The following is a 21,827-nucleotide window of genomic DNA, read 5'->3' on the forward strand; positions in this document are numbered from 1 at the left end:
TACACCTGTGGTAGCTCTCACGTTTCCAAGAATCCTGCCCACATTCTCGGGCTGTACAAATTGAAAAGTATTCATTAACACTGGACAAGCAGAGGCCAAAGTTACATCCACCTGACACATATCAACTACAGTGTCCAAGTCAGAATGGATCTGAGTGATTTTGTCAGTGAAGTGCTGGGCAGGCTGTTGAGTACTCTAAATTTTCCCATGGGTCAGAGTGTAAAAGATATCTGACCACTCAAAACAGCTCCACTGGATGGCTCCTTGCTGATGCAATGCAGGCAGAGAGAAAAAGAGATTGTTGCTGTGCTCACTGTTACAGAATAGTTCTTCAAATAGGCTCTAGCCTGTGTTTGGTTGGACTCATTCTGTGTTTTCTGCCAACATCACTAGTTGCTGTCTCATGTGTTTCATCATCACGTGCTTCTAGAGAACCAGGGGGCGGGTTTTGCTCCACTCAGTAAGATACTTATGAGCGATCGTGTCCACCACCTTGGTTATTTCTCTGTTCCAGAAGTCCACCAGTGCTTCAACAGAATCACCTTCCAAGGCAACAGGAAACTCCCCAAGAGCCATCAGCCACCTGGGGTGGGCCATCTTAGTAGGTCCCCCACCTCTGCAGAAGTTTCAGTAATTCTAAACTCTATCAAGAAGTGGTCTGACCATTAAAATGGAACTATAGAAAGTTTATCCACTTGAAGATCACTGTCATCCAATCCAGCACAGAAAACCTAGCCCAGAATGTGCCCAGCTACATGAGTAGGACCAGAAACAGGGAACAGACTCAGGCTTCTGACAGGGGAGCTTCAAAGTCCCCAAAAACAAGCACCAACCCCAAGACCACCATGGTTAGCTGAGGAAGAGAAACTGTAAAAAACTATTTTACAGTTACTGTAATGCCACATTTGGCTTCCAAATATATTTCAATAAAAGCATCCCATGAGGCTTTGAATAAGATAGAATAGTGCACAGAATGCTTGGCCAGGTGCTGTAAAGGAGAACTTTGAAACTGCTATGTGGTGATAGCTGTATCAACCCAAGCTACACTGCACAATCAGTTTGGGAGTAGAAAAGCTAGTGATAATACTTAGTGTCTTTTATTCAACATTTCAATTTATTTGCACACATTCTAAAATAAACAACTTTTCTTTCCTATAAATATTTAATCAATTTGAATAAATAAAGATGCACAATTTAGATTCTAAAAGCACTGTAAAAAAATTACCTTCATGAATGTAACAAGTTTAATTCAGTACATTTAAAGCACTGCAGTTTTCACTCTAATTGATTTTAATGGGAGAGTTATTTTATTTAACTTTTTGCTACGGAAATTAAGGTGTCTCAAAAGTGTTCCTTGCTTTTTCGGCTAAGCATATAGAACTTTTGTTTGCCTATGATGATTTTTTTTAAAGAATATTTTCTATTAGGCACATATTACTGTTGTTTACACTTTTGAAAATCCTGTAAGGAAATAAAGGCAGCTTTCAAAATTCTGCATGAGAAAGGCTTGAGGAAGTCAAAAGGTTGGTAATTTTTAATAGCTACACTTGCCCCCTCCATTTCATGAGATGAACAAGATTCTAGAAAGCATATGGCAACATTTCACATTTCCTACACAGAACCCATTACATGTTTACAAGGTTTGAAGAAATAGTAAAACACCTTGCCAGTGTAGATACACAGTCAGTTCTGCTTGGCTCTGTATTTGATTAAGGCACTTAAAGAGACATTCTTCAAGGGAAGCTGGAACCCAGTTCTACGCAAAGGTAAGAGCAAATGATGAGAGTTTTGTTGGGGCCCAGTACTGCTTCATGCTTCAAATAGCTGAATAACCTGGATGGCCAGTTCTTAATGAAAATTGCTTTGACTTTTCAGATAGTCCTTCCCTCAATTCTCATTTCCAGTTATAAAAATTAGAACTGTTAGGAATTAATGATCAACTGGAAGGGTCTGGATTACAGGTTTACTGAAGAAACCTTGTTCAATTGAGAACCTTTGGCTTCCAATCCAGATTTTGATACCAACTTGTCAAATTGAGCAGGACTAGAAGGAGCTTCGGGTACTCTGTAAAAATAAAATAAAATATTTAAAATTAATGCCTATGTTCCAAACATTACACCATTTTGTTTTGTTTTCTTGTCAGGAAGGAAAAAAGCAACACACAAATACATCTGCATTCCACTTCATGTTATTCAAATTTTAAAAGTATTGTAAGTAACTTTCACACTGAAGCAGTAGCCATGCTGTTGCTTCTTGGGCAGGAAAATCAATTTCAGAAGTTGCAGAAGCAGAAGTACTGCACAGATTGTTAGCAACTGCAGGATATTAGAAGTAAAGCAGATAAAGTGAATTAGGATTACATAAGCACAATAGATATAAGCGTAGGAGACACATAGCCTAAGTATAGAAAAAATAGTGATTCCTAATAGATTCCTCTTAGAGAGCTTGCCCTTCTCTCCACTGGGGTTGTTATTGCCTCTGAATCAAACAAAACTCTTGCCTTTGACAAAACAATCAGCATGCTTTGGTATCAAATCTGAATCCCACAAAAGACTTAAAAGACATGTAACCTACCTGGGACAGAAATTATTGCACTGGATATTCATAATGAGTAAATAATTACTGAATTAATCCATGGAAACAGCTTAATTAGTGCTCACAAACTATGGGAAAATATATGCATGGTATCAAAACTGTAAAATCATGCATACAAAGCTACAACAAAAATGGACAGCTCTGGATAAAAAAATAGAAAGAAAAGCCATGCAAGAGAAATGTGCAGAATAAGTTATTGTTGCAAATTGTTGGTTTAGATTACAGCACTGGCCTAGATTATTCTAGGGGAAAAAACAAAACAAAACATCACTGCCTTTAGAAAGAACTGTTCAACAAATCCATTTTCTTACTGTGTCTGAAAGCAAAAACCACAGACTGCGATACACATTTGTAAAAGAGAGAATAATGCTTTATAACTTTATTTAATAGTAGATTAAAGTGAAGTCAGCATTGGGATAGAAAGCTGATGTAAACTGAGAAGGACCATTTCTGTCACATCAGAACACCAATGCTGGAAATGGGTTAAAATACTGACTAGCCGTTCTAGAATAATTACTGTGCTTTAGTTAGCTTTTATCTGTGCTAGCAGATTAGTGCAACTGTTCAACAAAAAATGTGCAAGCCCTTTCTGAACACTAAGCACATGTATGTGGAAAGTGTGAGCAAAGTAGAAGTCAAGAAGCGTATGGAAGCTCACTCAGCAACCAAGAAGGCTACAGAGAATCAGGGACAGCTTCTCTTGGGCTGACTCACTCAGTTTTCTTGTAAGATCTGTATTTCCAAAGTCCAGCAACTAGAGCAAGCACAACTACAAGAGCCACGAGACATCCTTGAAGGGAAAAAAGAGAAAGATATACCATAGTACCAATTAATAAAACAAAGTAATTATGTTTCTGTTGAGGAAAAGCAATAGTATCAATATAAGTCACAAGACAAGTTGTTACCTTGCAATACTCAATGGACATCAAAGCCACTCAGGTGTTACCGGGCAAAGTCTCCAGACAAATACCTTGAGCAGCGACTCCACTGTACATCTGAAGTTACCCCCTTTTGGGGCAGATGTGCAGTTGTCCTCAGAGACTGAGTTCTTCCTGCTCCTAACAGATGTCAACTCTGCAGACTGAGCGGCCCTAATGACAATCAAAGAGCAACTCTCCAACCCAAGCAGTATGTGAAACTGAAGCAGAGTCACCAGGTTGCCCCCAAGACTGAGGGGGCCCAGCATGCGTGTGATGTCACACGTATCGCGTGCCATGCACGTGCAGCGGAGGAGACCAAGCACTCTGAAGGAGCTGGCCATTAGCCCTGTGATGTGTCTCACATACACAGCCACCTCAACACTAGGCCCCCTGGAGTTGGCATGCCTGAGCTCAAAACACCCTTACTCCTGAGGAATTTTTAAAAGCCCCAGTCACACCCAGGTGCAAGAACATTAAAAGCCACAGCATGGGGGAAGTCTGTGCTGAATTTGGAGACAGCTATGTCCATTACAGGAGCAAGATAGGGGAGGAAGCAGAGCTGGCCTCACCAAATAAACAAACAGACAAAGTATATCCGTCTGTACCCTAAGACTATTTGATAAAGAATAATTTTTTCCCTCCAAGTAGGAGTCTTTAACATTTAAACCACAAATTTGAGAAAAAAGTTAGTGAAATGCACAAGGCATTAAAATACAATAGCAGCAATTGTACACTGAAGTAACTAGCTCTGTAATTACTTACCAATAACAATTGCTGTGATGTTTTTAGATTCTAGAATAGAAGAAAATTAAAAGTGTGAGCTAAAATTTGAAGCAATTTAATTCTGACAGATTGTGGCTCTCTCTCTCTGTTGTATGTATTAATATTTTATTGAAGGAATTCCAGTTATAAAGAAATAAAGTAATACAGACAAAAAAAGAAAGGAAAGGTGAGATAAGGAAAAAATATGAATAAATATGTGTCGAAAGAATCAATATACAAAGTTGCAATGTAATATACTCCCATGCATACTTATATAAATAAGATATGTTATAATCCTAATAAATATGTGGATATTAATGCTACATTCTGTATAAACTCAGTTCAAATGTTGTCATTTTTTCCCAAACAAAGTCTATGTCTATAAGCAGTCCATTCATAAGTCACGAGTGTTGTCATATTGTCAATCCATTGATTGAAAGGAATCTTATCTTTATTCTTCCAGTTCATCAGTCTCTTGGCCACCATTCGGGCAAATAGAATCCATTTTCATTGTCCAGTTGTTAATTTCCATATAGGTATATAATTCAAAAGAATATTCTTTGCTGAAAGCTTTAGCTTTTTCTGCATAGTCATAGTTATACAGTCCAGCACTTCCTCCCAAAACATAGTGCGTATACAACACTGTACAAACTTATGTTTCAAGTAGGAATTGTCTTTGCCGTATCTCCAGCATAGAGCTTTACCTGTGTCATCTCCAGGAGGCGTCTCTGGATTGTGCGTCGGTCCTATACAAAAGAGGGGGTTGTTATTCTTATATTTATTTATATCCCATCTTTTTTCCAGGGAATCAAGACAGCTTACAGGTAAAATGGAAACAGCTTTAAAAAAATCATGTAAAAACAATTAAACACCAATATTGTGTGTGTGACCTATTAAAAATACAGATAATTACAATAAAAAGTCTCACCAGTTCATAAAATTAGTATAGGAAATTAAAACAAAGAAAACTGCAAAGCTTATAAATTTGCTGTCACTACAACTTTTCAGCTGTACCTGTATTGTCTCCAGGAGGCACTGTCTCTGGATCTGCTCCTATAAAAAAAGAGGGGGTTGTTATTTTTATATTTATTTATATCATGCCTTTTCCCAGACAGGGAGTAAAGGCAGCTTACAGATAAAATGGAAATGGCTAAAAAAGTCATGTAAAAACAATTAAACACTGGGGGGGGGGGGGTGAGAGAGAGAGAGAGAGAGAGAGAGAGAGAGAGAGGGAGAGAGACTTATTCAAATACAGATAATTACAATAAAAAACATCACAGCACCAGCCCAACCAGTTCAAGTTCAGCTTTGGAATTTATGAAAAGCAATTTAGAAAATTTTAAAATAAAGCAAAGTAAACTGGAAAGCTTTGCCTGGATTTTCTATACTATAAAAAACATTCCATAAGTTATACAATTTGCAGAAAGCCAGACAGAGCTAAAGGACTCTCTAGCATCTAAAAAGCCCCACAAAGAACTAAAGTGGAAAGGGAAAAACCCTCAGAGCAGTTACTCCTCAAAATTTCTGAGTGATTTTTCCATAGACACTAGTGGATTTGAGAGTTGACCAAACTGACCAAGCAGTCAGAAGGTATCTGAGATACCCAAGAAGCATTATATAATAGGATAATACTTAAGATACTGTGGTGAGAAAGGATGATGTAGTTCTCTTACTCTTTTCTTCCTTTTTATAGCTCCTTTTATGTTATTTCTTGTAGATTAGTTTCTCTCAATAAAACTTTGTACCAAAACAAAAAAATAAGGAGCATATGTACTATTGATAAAATTTACATCTATTGACACAACAGAACAAATGCTTCCACTTCTCCCTTCCATTTTACCACCAGACAGGTTCTCACTATTTCTGTACATTAGCCTTCCCACTGACATTTTTTCATTTCAGTTTCCCCTGCTATCCTTTTTTATTAAGAGTTTTCCACATAAAATACAATAAAAGCTGAACTAATCTAAAGAAGATAAATAGGAGAGAAGCAAGAATAACCAAAATAAGAAGATAATGAATAATAAAGAAAAGTAGCAGAAGAAATACCAGGTTCTCTATCACAATTATACCTTAACCTTTATTCCACACACAGAAGTGAACCCTCGCCCAGCTCTCACGTGGGTGGGGCTTTCTTCCTCTTCCCGCAGCCTCCCACCCTGGGAGATCCTCTCCTCTGTCCCTTAAGCAGGGCCCTTCATCTTCCATCCATCACCTTCCTGTGTGTATCTTCATCAATCCAAGATAGGAAACTTCAAAAAGGATATAGCTAGATAGATAAACTTAGCAGAGAGAAAACAAGAATTAAAGATAATAGAGAAGCGAGCTAAGAAGAAAAATAAAGAAAAAGATGGTCTTCCAATTCCTTTCATTTGATTCCGATTCCTTTCTCACACAGACAGAATTCAGTTTTGTTTTCGCAGCAAACACAACATGTGCAAGATGGAGATTTACAGGCAGTATAAACTGAAGGTCCAGAGTTTATCTTATCAGTTGTATTCTTTCGAAGTCAAGTAATTCCTTCAAGCTAGCTAGCTTGCATTTGTTTGTTTGTTTGTTTGTTTGTTTGTTTGTTTGTTTGTTTTCTAGCCTGTTAACCAGTGCTTTTTGGGTCCCCAGCAACCTGCCAGCTCTCTGGGTACTAATTAGCTGGCAGATTATGCTATCTTTGAACTTTAACCACCTAGTTTGCCTTAACCTAAATGCAAACTTGGATGGTTGAGTGCCTATTGAACTGCAGCCAGAATATCAACTGTGAAACAATGAGGAGATTTGCATGCTTGGGAAAAGAAAACCTAAAGAGGCAACCCCTTCAAAACATAGACTAATGAAGAAAGAGCAGACCAAACAACGGTTGAACAGAGTGACAGCTGGAAAAGAAAAACAGAACATGGGACGGGACAAGGGAAATGGAATGCACTGACTGGGGTAAATAGCTTGCCAAATTCTGAATAGGCACAGTTCAGAAGGAAGGCCACACACCACAACATTCTGTTGCAGGTTCTTCTTATGGCATGTAATTCCAGTATCTCAAAACTACTGCACTACGGTGTACCCAAGTCTCCTCATGATATTCTTCTAATAAAATTAATCCTCTCTCTGCTAATATCTCTGTAAATATTGACAAGAGTCCATTTCCTCTACTCTGGTTCTATCCATAAACTCAATTCTTGCTCGCTCCCCACTTCTTAAAATGCGTCCACCAATAACAGTGAAAAGCAACTGTTTACCATTTCCAGGGCCTGGGTTGTCATCTCCTCCTCCTCCTCCTCCTGGCGTTTCTGCTGTGGCATAAAGAGACTGATATCAACTTTCAAGTGCTGACTGCTCTGCATTAATGCCTTCTTTCAAAATTAGCCCATATAGGGTGCCATATGGTCTCAGGACACCAAGTCCTCTTTGGAATCAGCTTTAGGAAATTAAAATAATTATAAATAAATAAATAAATAAATAAGATGTTACTTATATTTTCATTTCTTAATAAGCCAACTTTCTTTTTCAGTGTCTGATATTATCTGCATTTTTCTCTAATACTATATTGTACTTGTCCATCACGAGGCTGGCAACTGAGAGCAAATGGCTAGTCAAGGATGACCTTCTTCTTCTTTGGTGATCACTCATAGCCGAGTAAGATTGTCTTCCATAAACACAGTCTTAACAATGAGTTTGTAAGTGACTGTGGAGGCCAATTCTGGATCCACACATCTTTCCACAGTGGGACATAGGTTTCTGGATGGGAGTTGATCATGGTGAAGGCTTGCTAAACGTGCCTTCCTCTTAGCACATTTCTCTCTTTCGTCCTGAGTTCAAGTGTCTTCAAAGTCCTTTTCCAACAGCCATAGCTAAAGGCTGTTCTCCAATTTCAGCGCTCGCAGGCCAGTGTTTCCCAGTTGTCAGTGTTTATACTACATTTTTTTAGATTTGTCTTGAGAGAGTCTTTACACCTTGTTTGTTGACCACGGGCATTACGCATTCAATTTTTAAGTTCTGAATAGAATAGTTGCTTTGGAAGACGATAGTCAGGCATCCACACAACATGACCAGTCCAACAAAGTTGATGCTGAAGAATCATTGCTTCGACACTGGTGATCTTTGCTTCTTCCAGTACACTGACATTTGTTTGCCTGTCTTCCCAAGTGATGTGTAAAATTTTCCGGAAACACAGTGGATGGAATCTTTTGAGGAGTTGGAGATGGCGTTTATAAGTGGTCCATGTTTCACAAGCATGCAGTAAAGTTGGAAGTACAATAATTTTTTAAACAAGAATTTTGGTTTCCCTCAGAATGTCCCAGTCCTCAAACACTGTGCACTTGAATCAGGAGAAAGCTGCACTCGCAGAGATCAGGCGATGCTAGATTTCAGCATCACTGTTGGCCCTTGTGGAAAGATAACTGCCCAGGTAGGAGAAGTGATCGACACTTTCCAACGTTACACCATTGAGTTGGATTTGTGGTGCTGCAGAGGGGCTGTTTTGTGCTTGTTGGTGCAGCACTTTGGTTTTTTGGATGTTGAGCAATAGGCCAAGCTTTTCATAAGCTCCTGTGAAGACATTTAGGATGGTTTGGAGGTCATCCTCTGAGTGTGCACACACTACATTGTCATCAGCATGCTGAAGCCGTATGACGGAAGTTACGGTAACCTAACTCTTTGCTTTCAGCCTACTCAGATTAAAAAGCTTTCCATCTATTTGATATAAGATTTCTACTTTGCTGGGGAGTTTCCCTTCAAGGATGACCATTACTGCTGCCGCCACTAGCAGGGAGGGTGCAGGAGATGGGACAGAATGAAAGAGAGAAATGTCTGAGTAGGCTGGTGGAGTAAGCAAAGCCAGCAAGTGGCCCAAAGAAGAAATCACTGCCATGCCCACATTGCTGCCACCAACAAAAGAAGGAAGACTGCACTTCAAAACTGCAGGCTTTCTTTTGTGAGTCAAGATGGCAGGGGTGGGGATGAAGGAGAAAACTCCTTCTGCCCCTTGGTCTTCCTGCCCCCTGGTGGCAGGCGGCCCCAGCAGGAACAATGAGTAAGTCACTGGCCAGGCAGGTGGAGCAGGTGGTGAAAGGGCAAAATCACTAACCAATATCAGGGATTGTTACTGGAGGAGGAGGAGTGAGGTCCACCAGACACAGTGATCCCCTCTCCTCACTCCTCCCCCTTCTTGGTAAGTGGCTGTGACCCAAGAAGTCAGGAAAACAACAGAGCCCCATCCATGCTGCCACCTAGAGGTTTAATTATGAAATCTTATATATCCCATTAGTGTATATGGGGTAAAATACAGTGGTATTTTCGCAAGACGAAATTAATTCGTTCCGCGAATCTTTTCGTCTTGCGATGTTTTTCGTCTTGCGATGTTTTTCGTCTTGCAAAGCACGGTCCGTCGCAACTGCGCCTCTTCAAGCGGCTTTAAGAAAAAAGCGAACAAACTTGCAAGACGTTTTCATCTTGCAAAGCAAGCCCATAGGGAAATTCGTCTTGCGAAGCAACGCAAAAACCGAAAAACCCTTTCGTCTAGCGAGTTTTTCGTTTTGCGAGGCATTCGTCTTGCAGGGCACCACTGTAATCCTGACTTCGATTTGAGATATTAAAGTCATTTATTTTCCAGGGTGGATAAAAATCAATGATTTTTCTTTTTAAAATGGTTTTTTAAAAAAATTAATTGGATTTTAAAAAATAAAATATTTTGGAGGATAAATCTTTCTAAAGATAGTTTTCTATTTAAGTAACATTATAGTCCAAAGGCTATTCATCAGGAAATAAGGATTTGCTTTTAATTATGTAGCATGAGGCTTTATATGCAATGTTTAAATTTTTTGGTAAATGAATTCCATTAATCCATTCACAATGTCATGCTCTTCCAGAGGTTTCTGTAAGATTATTTGGGGCAGTTTTTCTAATGAGAATATATTATCACAGATGCTTGTTTCTGCAGTTCTCAAAAGTATGAATTTGTGTCTGCAGAGATAACATGCCTTTTCTTCATAGGAAAAATATTATAAAATGAACATATAGAGTTGAGTAAAAACCTTGTTCTTTTGCACATTTATATACACGCAATCAACCTGTTACCTCTTAAATGCTAAGTTCCAAGAGGTTCAATGAGTACATTGTTTGGAATGGAATAGATCTGCACAAGTAGCTAAGTGTGAAACAGTACAAATGAAAGTGCAACCTTGTGAGCAGAATACTCCACAAGTCCTGAGGTGTAATAATTGTGCAAGTCAGTTGCATGTCTGTGCAACTCAGACTTCAGGCAAGTGCTGAAGGCACTTTAGGGCTGGCAACCTCTTCTCAATCTCACTGGGTTCCAACAACTGCACTAACACTTAACTGTACAGAATAGGCACCTGAATGTAGAAGCAAATCCAAAGGGGTGGTGGTGGTGGAAATAGTAACTGGATCTGTAAGTCCTTGGCAAGACCTTGAAGTGCTTGCCAGTCAACTAATAAAGAGTTCACTGGTTCCCAGCCCTTCTTCCCAGGACTCGCCTGACATTGTCCAAACAATAAAGTCTCTAACCATATCAGTTAACAAACATTGGTACATACGCCATAATGTTATTGTTTTAGTTAAAATGTTTAAATTGCTATTAAGGAAATGTTATTTTTTATTTTTCTCCTTCCAATGAAGTACAGCAGAAAAGTTGTCCAAATAGAAACAGCTAACTTATTAAACCTCACAATAATTTTATAATTATCTGTCTATGTCTTTCTAATAGTATAACCAAATCAGTAATTTTTGATATAATGGTAAAAACTACTCTGAAAATTTATTATTCCAAAAATGAAACCTTCATCTGGTTGTAAATATTAAGATTATACCAGCAAGAATGAGTCTTTCTGTAAAAAAGAAGAAGAAGAAGATTTAAATCAAGTCTTACTGACTGGTGATTTAAATCAAATCCACCCTGCTTTTTATTAACTCATTTGTGCTAGAAGTTGTTTTTTGGGGACCTCCATCTGGATGGATGGTGGCAACATTGGTGGCAGAAAACAGAGGGGGCAAAGAAATAAGTATGTTCGGCAGTAAAGTGCAACACAATAGCTCTGACATTTATTTATTGAATTTATACTCTATGCTTCCTCCCAAGGAACCCAATTAGGTGTAGTAAGATACTTACCCTTAAAGCATTTTGGAAAAAGAGGAATCCATGCATGGTCAGGCCCGCATGTACAAGTGCTACTCCCCACCATAACGTATCCTGGATTACATTCAAAATCTGCACGATCTCCATATGTGTAAATACGCTGAGGCATTGTTGTCACTCTTCCATTTTCTATTTCAGGATCACGGCAACGGACCACTGAAAAGAGAAGAGCAATATTTAGAAATCTACCTGTTAATTAAACCATGGCTGATTAAACTCTGCACAAGGACTTAACTATGGTTTATCTACTGCAAATAAACTACAGTCTGATGTTATTAGCATATAAGCTTCAGTTTGTTGCAATTGTAGATTGGCATTAGAGGTACGGCCAGCACCTTTTTATTTAACTGTGGCTTGTTTGTCCATCCCACCTCAGACACTCATCAAGTTGCAAAGGCAAGAAAGAAGAGCAGTGGGAAAACTAAGCAAACTTCAGAAAAACAAGCAAAGGTTTGCTTATTTGTCTGTGGGAGAATTTCAACTTTACTTGTGGTTTGTTAGGAGAAGCTGCCACTGGTTTGGAGACGCGGCCTTACTGCAGTAGCTCCTCTAACAAACTGGGTCTCTACCAGATGCTGTGCTTGTATAGGTCTCTTGGTTGCATTTTCTTTAAGGTGTTATTCCCACATGTGGGCATGAACCATTAAGAGGTGGTTTGGAAGTAAATTCTTACCACACCGTTTTGGGGGTTTGGGGGAATAAGCTGCTTAGGAGAAATTGGAGGTGGGCACACAAAAACTGATTCAATTCCTGCTGGCTTAAATTAATTAACTGAACCATTTAAGCATACAATCTCAATTAAATTGAATTATTTATTCTACAAGTCTGTAAACCACTTCAGAGATAGGAACTATCAAAGTTATGTACAAGGAGATAAAATCAGATAAGATACAAAAGACTAACCTCTAGAAACAATAACATCATTCCAGCAAGTATAAAATTAAAATAGGCTGAGTCGGACTTCAGGGGAAGCTTTCTGGAAATTGCTAAGAACTATTTAAAACCCTATACAATTTTTGGATCAGGTTTCCCATTGCCTCAGATTTTGATGTTAAATGGTGTGGATCTACTTAGTACATTCAGAACCTGCCTTCCTAGATCTGCTTAGTTACAGAAAGATGACTGCATCATCTGCCCTCAGACAGTCTGCTGAAGTTATTTCACTAAAGTATTTGTGACCCACTGAATATTTTTCTTAAACAACCACCACATCTATGCAGGCTATTCCTAATGAGGCTGATATATGGCATATAGTATTATGCCAGTATACTATTGGTAAAGTTAGGTCATTATACACTGATTACTTCATCTGAATGCAAGATTTGTTTAGTATAGATACTGCACAGAGAGCCCTTGGCATGTAGAAAGCCAAACCAAGTCCAAATGAAATTAATCAAATAAATTGCTCACAACTAAATCTAATTTCCTTTGTTCTCAATGAGACACAATAGTGGTTATTTTGATTGGATTAGAGGCCAGGGATGTCGAACCAGTAGATCCCCAGCTGATCCTGGTAGATCACAGGATCCTTATGTACAAAATGTTGTGGGGGGGGGGAGCTACAAAAAACTATGTGCAATCCTCCCCAAAAAAGCTCAGCAACTCTGGGCACTTCCCTCCTAAAAAATGCTCAACAATTCTGGGCAATCCACCCACCCCATGCAAACTCCTCCCTCCCTCCTCCTCCCTCCAACTGCCAGTTTTTTTATACTGGGAGTAGATCACAGTCTCTTGGGAGTTGGATATGCCTGGATAAACTTTCAAACTGACTCAGATTACAACAAGCAACTCACTGAGGGGGCAATACTATTGCATCTCCTACACTGAATAATTTGCAGTCCCACTGAATATCTCACAGGTTGAACAGCAGCAATACAGTGCTTAGCAGACTGCAAAGTTAGCTCCTTCTAACAAGAATTCCATTCACCAGCCATTACACACAAATTACATTAACATAGTACATCAAAAATACTAAACATAATCTCCATTACCTTTACATTTAGGCGGAGATGGGCTCCACTCTCCACGAGTACCATCTGCAGAAGTTGAACATGTACTAATTGGGCTTCCAATAAGGGAGAAACCTTCTCTACAAGTGTATGTCACTGATGAGCCATAATGAAACTCTTCAAAAGGTCGACCACTGTGTGAGCCAAAGGGAATGTTTTCAGGGGGGTAACATCGGATTGCTGGGAATCAAAAGAAACATTAACAGTTCAGCAGGACTACAATTGCAAAAGCATCTCTGTTAGGAGTGTATTTGGACTAAAGTTATTTTCACCTAAATGATGTTCCACTTTATGAAGTAATCTTTTGATAATTCAAGGCCTGATCATCCATTTTAACTGTCACCCAAACACTGAACCAAAGTGGACTGCTGTGAAGGTATTGCAACCTCCTCAAAAGCAAACTGGATCTTCTGTGAAGCAAGCTGGACTTGAAACTTCACAGAGGGAGCTGCCAAAGCCCCAGTGCCACCTTCAGAGCAAGGAATGCTCAGCGGGGGCGGGGGGGGGGTGAGTATATTCAGCATGATCAGAAAGCATCCTGAACTCTGAATATTGGTTGAGGACACTTACACTCCTGCAATAAATAGAGTCACACAAGAGCACATTGAGTTTATATTAAATTAAATTCAAATTAACAATTCATCTTACGATGGCAAAATGGAGGTCCTGTATGCCACTCCAATTTGTCGCCTACAAGCACACATCGAAGAGTCTTTTCGCCTATCAATCTGTACCTAAAGGGAAAGAGAAATCTTTTATTTTAGTGAATTGGGTGTTAAAAAGTATGTGAATACAGCATATTTTTAAATACAGTATACTTGGTTTATTTAGATTACTTATATCCCATCCTACAGAGTCACCACTCTGCTAGCTGACAGAAACGGAAAAAAATAAAACCAACCACCACCAGTTCAAAAGCAGTTAGAAACAACACAGCAGCAAGAATATAATAAAAGTAGGATTGAAGCCAGTTCAAACAACACTGAATGAGACCTGGTAAAGCGGTCTTCACTTGCTGCTAAAACAATGTGAAAATGAGACCAGGGGAAACTTCCTGGGGAGAGGATTCTATAGGTGGGGCAGTGCAACTGAAAAAGGCAGCCCTTTCTCTGGGTGCTGTCAGTCTAGGTTGAGACAAGCTACCTATTTAATTTAATTCCAGATACAGTGGTACCTCAGGTTACAAACTTAATTCATTCCGGAGGTCCGTTCTGAACCTGAAACCGTTCTTAACCTGAGGCACACTTTTGCTAATGGGGCCTCCCGCTGCCGCACAATTTTTGTTCTCATCCTGAGGCAAAGTTTATAACCCGAGGTACTACTTCTGGGTTAGTGGAGTTTGTAACCCAAAGCGTTTGTAACCCGAGGTACCACTGTACAGGAATTATCTCTTTGTTAAAGAGTGCCCAGAAAAAGTCACACCAACATAAAAACGCCAGTAGTTTGGACATAGTGCCTTTGTAAGCAGCAACCTAGGCTTTCAAATTTCATCATAGTGGACTTCCTTAATTCAGGATGAAGTACTTGAAATACAATTCAGGTATCTAATCCAGGATTGACATTCAGCTATGATGGGGGAGTAGTGTGTCACCTCAAAAACAAAGGGGAGCAGTAAAGGCAGGAATTCATGATCTTCCCAACAGACCTTATTTCATTAAAAATGTCATCCCACCCCACTTGAGTTTATAATGATTTAGAAAATTGCTTTGCCAAAGTGATTGTAGATAAAATCCATGATTATCACACCATATCATAGGGGGCCGAGCTGTAGTTGAGAAAGTGTGGATCACATGAACTCTGCAAAATATTATGATGTTTATTTTGCTGGAGTGAAGGGGAAGTTAGGGGGGCATCTGAAAACCCTCAAGTGTGGTCTAATATCATTATTCTGTCATATTTAATTTATTTTATTTTTAGAGAAATGCACAGAGAACCGTGGACTTGCTTGAAGCAGCAGCACACTTAATTAAGGGCTGCAAGGAGTAAAAGTAGCCAGGGAAAGCACTGAGGATTCCATCAGTGAGTGGAAACACATCCAGATACGAGGTCTAGTCATAGAAAGACAGCAGTTTCACCCACTGAGAAATAACCAAATGAAAGACCTGAATACAAGTTTCTCAAAAGCCAGAGCTTGCCACTGTTCAGTTACTAAACCAACTAGTAATGGTAGACCTGTTCTCTGGTGCTGCTTAATTGTTTATTAATTTATTTGGAGTATTTACTCCCCACCTCACCCTTTCCCTGGACAATCATGATTATAATTATAACACAGACTAAACAAGAAATAATGTCAAACATATAGCCCAATATTTTAACAATTAATATGTGTCTGTCATGAGCCCCTCCCAGGAGTTCTAAACAAAGCCAAGTAGGTACAAAAGGTGACCTACAACTCACCCCTCATTACAGCCTAGAGTTATTTCATCACCTAGCCGCATATCGCTTGATTTTACTATTCTGCCATTCTCTAAATTTATAGTAGGACATCGACTTCCTAACAGGAAAATCAAAACAAGCATTAGCACATTTCTTTAAAAATAAAATAAAAAGGGTACACTACAAACACCAAGGCCACTTCCAGGTGACCTGTTTGTTTGGGGAGAGGTTATACGGCATTGTGTCAAAAAAAATAATCTTAGTATCTCCTGTGCAATTCCCCGTCACATTCTTTACTGCAAAATGTCCAGATTTTTTATTTATTTTTAAAATCAGATTTGGTGCACACTTCAACTGTGCTATCTGAATTTGTTGGTATTTAATTGACTTCCTCCTGCAATATAGAGACAGTCTGAAAGTGTCCTTGGAAATACTATATTCACTAAAGGATAATTCAATATCCAGTTTTACTGGTGGTTCACAATAATGTCATCTTTAGGGATGGATGCAGAAGTTAGTGTTCTTTCTTTTCTCCTTCATGAGTTGAAAGCAGTTGAGAGACCATTTCTTGCTTTATGTACACTTATCTCTTTGTTACCTCTGGCATTTAGATGTCCAAAGTTTTTGGATTGCTACTGCTGACACTATCCAGTATCAAAAAGACGACAGCTGAGATAATGAAAAACTCTATTTTGTTTACTACAATGTTGTAATATTTCCTCCAAACATGCTATTACTCTCTTCTTGTTTCTTAAAAGCACCGTGTGTCTACATACCCAAGGGAATTCACCACTTGAGTTCATCATTAGGAGGAGTGATGTTCAGAAGAATATTACATCTCCCCAATTTAAGTCTCCAATGTTCTATAAAAGAAAAGCCTCCTTTGTTATTATTAGTCTCTGGGTCTCTTCCAGTCCTCAAACAAGATATCTGATCTAAGATGGAAGTTCAACAGTTTTAGATATTCAGCTAATTAAGTGAAACTTACCTTGACAAAACCTAGGATTTTCTATTGACCATTTTGAAGTGTCAAGACATGTAAGAGAAAGAGTGTCTCCAGGAATAGGCTCATAACCTGCAATGCAACGGTAGGGCAAAACAGTCCCAGCAGGATAATTGTCTTTCGGATCCCCGCTCCTTAGGGTAGCATTGGCTACATGTGGATGGGTGCAATCACTTGGAAATAAAAATTCAGAGGAAGTTCTGAAGCTATAGGAGAGAAGGCAAGGTTCATTGGAGTGTAGTAGATAATTCATAAATCTCTATGACATTTCCTCTACTGGGATCTATAGGACCATGTTCAAATAGACTCTGGGAGTTCATTTGCAGAGCACAGCTGGATCAAGATGGGCAGCAGTAAGACTTATAGAGTAATCATAACTATGTCTCTTCAGATGTAAGCTCTCTTGAATTTTAAGGGGCTTGTTCACATATAAGTGAGGCTCAGATGGGAGCCTTATCTACCACCTGCTACTCACATGGATTGAGTGGTTGCCTTTTCATCTAAACAAACTTGTGAGAACCACATGGGTGGCACACCTGCTGCCACCATCTAATGACTAACAGGAGACAGAGGGAGAAAGATACAAACAACACCAGCAACTGAAGGATCGTCTCCTTCCCCATGACGGAGCCATTACTTTGAGAAAGAATCTGTGTGGGAGAAACTATGGTTAAAGGTCTTATGAAGCGCAATAGAAAGAGGATGCTTAGCCTTGGAAGATGCAAGATTGAAGAGACGTTAAGGCTGTTTCCAAATATCTGAAGTTCTGTCACAGCAGAAGGCGGAGCAGAATAAGAACGAACACGTGGGAAGGGGAAGAGAGCAAAATTCAGGTAAACATAGACAGGCTCCTAGTTCCCTCCTGCCCTGGACGCGGGAACTGCCTTCGCCATCCCCGAGAAAGCCTTGCTTCGCCCTCGGACATGATCCGTCACTGGAGGGAGGCGGGGCGCCTCCCATTTGAGAGAAGAACCGACGGGCATCCCGAAGCCCCCCCCCCCCCCGTCTCACCTTGAACTCTGGACAGCGAGGAAAACAGCGGCAGCAGCACTAACGGAAACCGCCCCCCGCCAGGAAGAGGCGCCATCGCGCGAAAGAGCGAGCCCGGAGTCAGAGAAAGAGAAAGCGCCGCCGCAGCTCCCTCCGCAGCTGAAAAGCAAAGCGACGGAGCGGGCCCAGGAAACGACTCGACGGGAAGAGAGAGGCGGCGGCGCGCTTTTCCGGCCAAGGGGCGTGAGCAGCGGCGTTGCCTCCGAGGCTCCGCCGAGAGGAAGGCGGTGGTGGTGGGGGGGAGCCACACGTGGAACCCCCTCCGCCGTTATCGGTTCCCGGTATTAGCTAACGCCCCAAGGCTGCCGCGCGCGTCTGGTTGGAGGTTGCGGGCAAGAGCGCGCTCGGGATTGGCGGGTGAAAAATGTGGGCGAAACCGTAACTGAGGTGGAAAGGCGCCCTGTTGTTTAGGATAAAAGCCGTATGGTGGGTCTGCTCTCTGGACCCTTGAGGGGAACAGATAACGGGCTCCGCGCATGGCAGCCCAAGCTGGGGCGTGTCCAGCTGCTCCTGGTGTTGGGACTGGGGGACCTCGAGGGACCCGAATTCATTCCCACAGAAAAAGACCCTTTATTCTGCTCTCAGAACGGTTTAACAACCCATCCCACTTCCTAAGATAATAAATAACCCCTACTATTTTCATCACCATGACCCTACACACTGTAAAAGAGAAACTCCCCACCGGTGTAGAAATCATATATCAAACAGATGGAAAGATCAAAGCAAAGTAGGCTCAAAGCATGTAGTGTGTGCACACTCAGAAGATGACCTCCAAACCATCCTAAATATCTTAACAGAAGCTTATGTAAAGCCTGGCCTATTGCTCAACATCCAAAAAACCAAAGTGCTGTGCCAACAAGCAAGCACAAAACGCCCCCGCCACAAATCCAACTTAATGATGTTGGCAAATATCAGTAATTTTTCCTACCAAGGCAGTTATCTTTCAACAACGGCCAACAGTGATACCAAAACCCAGCATTGCCTGAGGTCTGTGAGTGCAGCTTTCTCTCGATTAAGGACTCAGACATTCACAGCAAGCAAAATGCTTGCTTACAAAACTATTGTACTACTAACTTTACTGCATGCTTGTGAAAGATGGACCACTTATAAATGACATCTCCACCTCCTTGAAAGATTCTATCCACGGTGTTTCCAGAAAATTTTACATATCACCTGGGAAGACAGGCGAACAAATGTCAGTATACAGGAAGAAGCAAAGATCACCAGTGTCAAAGTAATGATTCTTCAACATCAGCTTCGTTGGACTGGTCATGTCATTCAGAGATGCTTGATTATCGTTTTCCAAAGCAACTACTGTTCCCAAATTAAGAATGGTAAGATAACGTCAGTGGACAACAAAAGTAGTTTAAAGCAGTGTTTCCCAACCTTCTTTGGGCAAAGGCACACTTGTTTCATGAAAAAAATCTCGAGGCACACCACCATTACAGCCCTGTGACGTCAGCGCGCAGCGTCACGCCGGGAGGGACATGAATTGCTAGCAAATTACATAATCACCTCCTTGAGGGCTGGCTCATCTTCTCCGAAGGCAGAACCCCATTAATTAACAGCACAGACTCACACCATAGCCAAGACGAGGGGGGAAAAGTCATGCACAGTCATGCACATGTGGGGGCTAAATGAGGACGAAGACCGGGCAGAGAGCAGGGTTCAAATCACCCCACCTGGCCAGGACAATCCCTGGGTGCTCCCTTGGGCCACTCGCCTGACCCACCTCGCAGGGCTGTTGTTGCGAGGATAACATGGGGAGAACCACGCGCGCCCCCGGGAGCTCCTTGGAGGAGAAAGCGGGCGATGAATGCAATGCACGAAATATATGAGAGGCGACCAGGTTTTGCAGGTGAGGGGCCCCCGCCAGCCTCCGCTTCCAACACCCGGCGCAACGACGCCGAAGTTTCCCCCCGGGCTCGGCTCGGGGAGCAGCGCTGCTCCCCCCCGGCTCCCCTTCGCCCTCCCGGCTCTCTCTACCGCCCACTGGGGACCCCCCTCACCTGCCAAGTCCGGAGCGCCGGTGGAAGTTGCATGCATGCATGCAGGGCGCCGCGTTGCCATTGCATTGCACTGCACTCCATGCAACGCCTGCACACATGCATTGCCTTGCACGCCCGCAAAGGGGTCTCCCCGCGGTCCGATGCGTCCCCTCCGGCGCGGATGCAGCATTGCAAAAATAACCCCCCCCGACGCAGCCCTACCAGGGGGGCAGCCTCCGCCTCCGCCGCTCCGCCTCCGCGGGGATCCCCGGGCTCCATCCTGCCGCCCGATCTCCGCGGGGGCGCAAGCAGGCTGCGCGGGGTCTGCGCGGAAGAGCCCCTGCCCGCCCGGCCGCCGCCGCTGCGCTCATTCCATGGCCGGGAGAAGAGCGCTTCAAACAAAACGCCCAGCCCGCCAGGCCACGCTGGGAAACGTAGTTTGCGCACCCCGCGCGGGCGCGGAGCCCAAGGGCGAGGGGACTACGGATCCCGGCAGCCCCCGCGCCGGGGACGGAGGGGGAGAGGCCGGGTGCAGGGATGGAGGGACGGGTGGGCGAGCGAGTGAGTGAGTGGCAGCTGCCAAACCTTGGCCGAGAGCCAGGAAGGGCCTCCCCGGAGGAGGAGGAGGAGGAGGGAGGCGCAGAGCGGGAGGGAGGGAGGGAACCCCAGGGGTCATCTAGTGACGGCGCCCCAATCGAAAATATGACTTTTTTTAAAAAAAAATCTTTCGAATTTTTTAATTTTTCCCGCGGCACACCAGGCAACATCTCGCGGCACACTAGTGTGCCGCGGAACAGTGGTTGGGAAACACTGGTTTAAAGACACTCTCAATGCAAATTAGCACTGGGAGGGAAATAAGAGCCCCCGAAGTCTCAACACCCTTACCAACTACATATCCCATGACTGTTTGACGTATTATTTGTTGGCATCCATCTGCCTTAGTGGTGAAGTCAAACTGTTGGAAGGTTGCAGCGCCTGCCTAGACTGTAGAGTATGATGCAGTAGAGACATGTTTTGTTGTAGCTGGGGCAGATGAAGGTGATAGGATACTGCTTTAAGTGTACAGTACAGATAGCAATTAAGTGAACAACACAACATTGGGCATCTGGTATCAATACCAAATAGGCCAAGAAGGTATGCCAAGGTTTTGCAATTCTCCTGTACTCTTCATTAGTTTAGCTTAGAAGAGGATTGGACAGTGCTGACTGCCACCATCCATCCACCAGAACTATCTCTGCAAACACATACACACAAGTTCTGCTGTTGTCTGCACCCATCTGTCTCGAGAGACAATGGCATGTGTCTCCAGGGGTGTAGTCAAACAGCGGTGTTAGCAGCCCCGGTGACCTCCCTGGGGTGCAAGCTTCTACGGCCTAGACAGCAAGACCCCTTTCTCAGCCTCACTGATGTGGCCCAAAGGAAGGCAGGGCACCAATTGGGCTGCAGCAGCTGCTGAAAGGAGCCATCCAACTATCTTAGGGACTACACTCCAGATTTGTGTAGTTACAAATGGCCTTTTCTTCCTAAAGACATTCTACTATGCAGGGGAGGTTTAGGATCAGAGACTTCCTTCTCCGAGATAGGCTACCTTCCCTTCTACAGCAGGTGCAAACTGCCTTATTGATCAATGGACCCACTATTGGTCTTGTCCAGTCAATCTGCCAGAGCCTGTCTTTGCATGCAAGACAAATCCCTAACACACTGAGGGTTTGAGACTCATCAGCCACCCTCACCTGGTATAGCCATCCAGCTAAATCCATTTCCTGGATTGTGGATGTTGTCACATGCTGATACCTTCTAGGAGCCACAGGTGAGAGCTAAATGCAGAGTGGGGACCAAAGGTGGACAAATACCCCAGAAGGTTCACAACATGTCCCCCACCACAGGTATCAACACTCCCATAACACCCCATACACCCCACAAAAGTTCAAGCATGTACAAATTACCCCAATCCTCTACCACCCTGCCTTGGCCCCTAGA

General features: G+C 42.2%; 1 protein-coding gene across 6 annotated transcripts; it reads right to left on the bottom strand.

The window, feature by feature from the left end:
• Nucleotides 1-1,081: 1,081 nt before the first annotated feature.
• Nucleotides 1,082-18,193, bottom strand: LOC310709414 (complement component receptor 1-like protein). 6 transcript variants are annotated; one of them, XM_083509059.1, is made up of 12 exons: nt 17,821-18,187; nt 16,795-17,015; nt 15,828-15,924; nt 14,079-14,164; nt 13,413-13,610; nt 11,395-11,577; nt 7,508-7,558; nt 5,292-5,330; nt 4,982-5,023; nt 4,278-4,307; nt 3,310-3,385; nt 1,082-2,064 (listed from the first exon to the last, which is right to left on the bottom strand). In XM_083509059.1, the coding sequence occupies exons 3-12, from the start codon at nt 15,866-15,868 to the stop codon at nt 1,956-1,958; spliced, it is 855 nt and encodes a 284-aa protein (XP_083365185.1). In that variant the 5' UTR covers nt 15,869-15,924; nt 16,795-17,015; nt 17,821-18,187; the 3' UTR covers nt 1,082-1,955. The 6 variants fall into 6 exon arrangements, with proteins under 6 accessions (XP_083365185.1, XP_083365183.1, XP_083365184.1 ...); XM_083509057.1 differs by having other exon boundaries at nt 7,508-7,561; nt 17,821-18,183; XM_083509058.1 differs by having other exon boundaries at nt 7,508-7,561; nt 15,828-15,920; nt 16,791-17,015; nt 17,821-17,953.
• Between the last annotated feature and the right edge of the window lie 3,634 nt (nt 18,194-21,827).

The sequence above is a fragment of the Podarcis liolepis genome, assembly GCF_965112155.1.
Source record: "Podarcis liolepis genome assembly, chromosome: 6".
NCBI classification, from domain to species: Eukaryota; Metazoa; Chordata; class Lepidosauria; order Squamata; family Lacertidae; genus Podarcis; species Podarcis liolepis.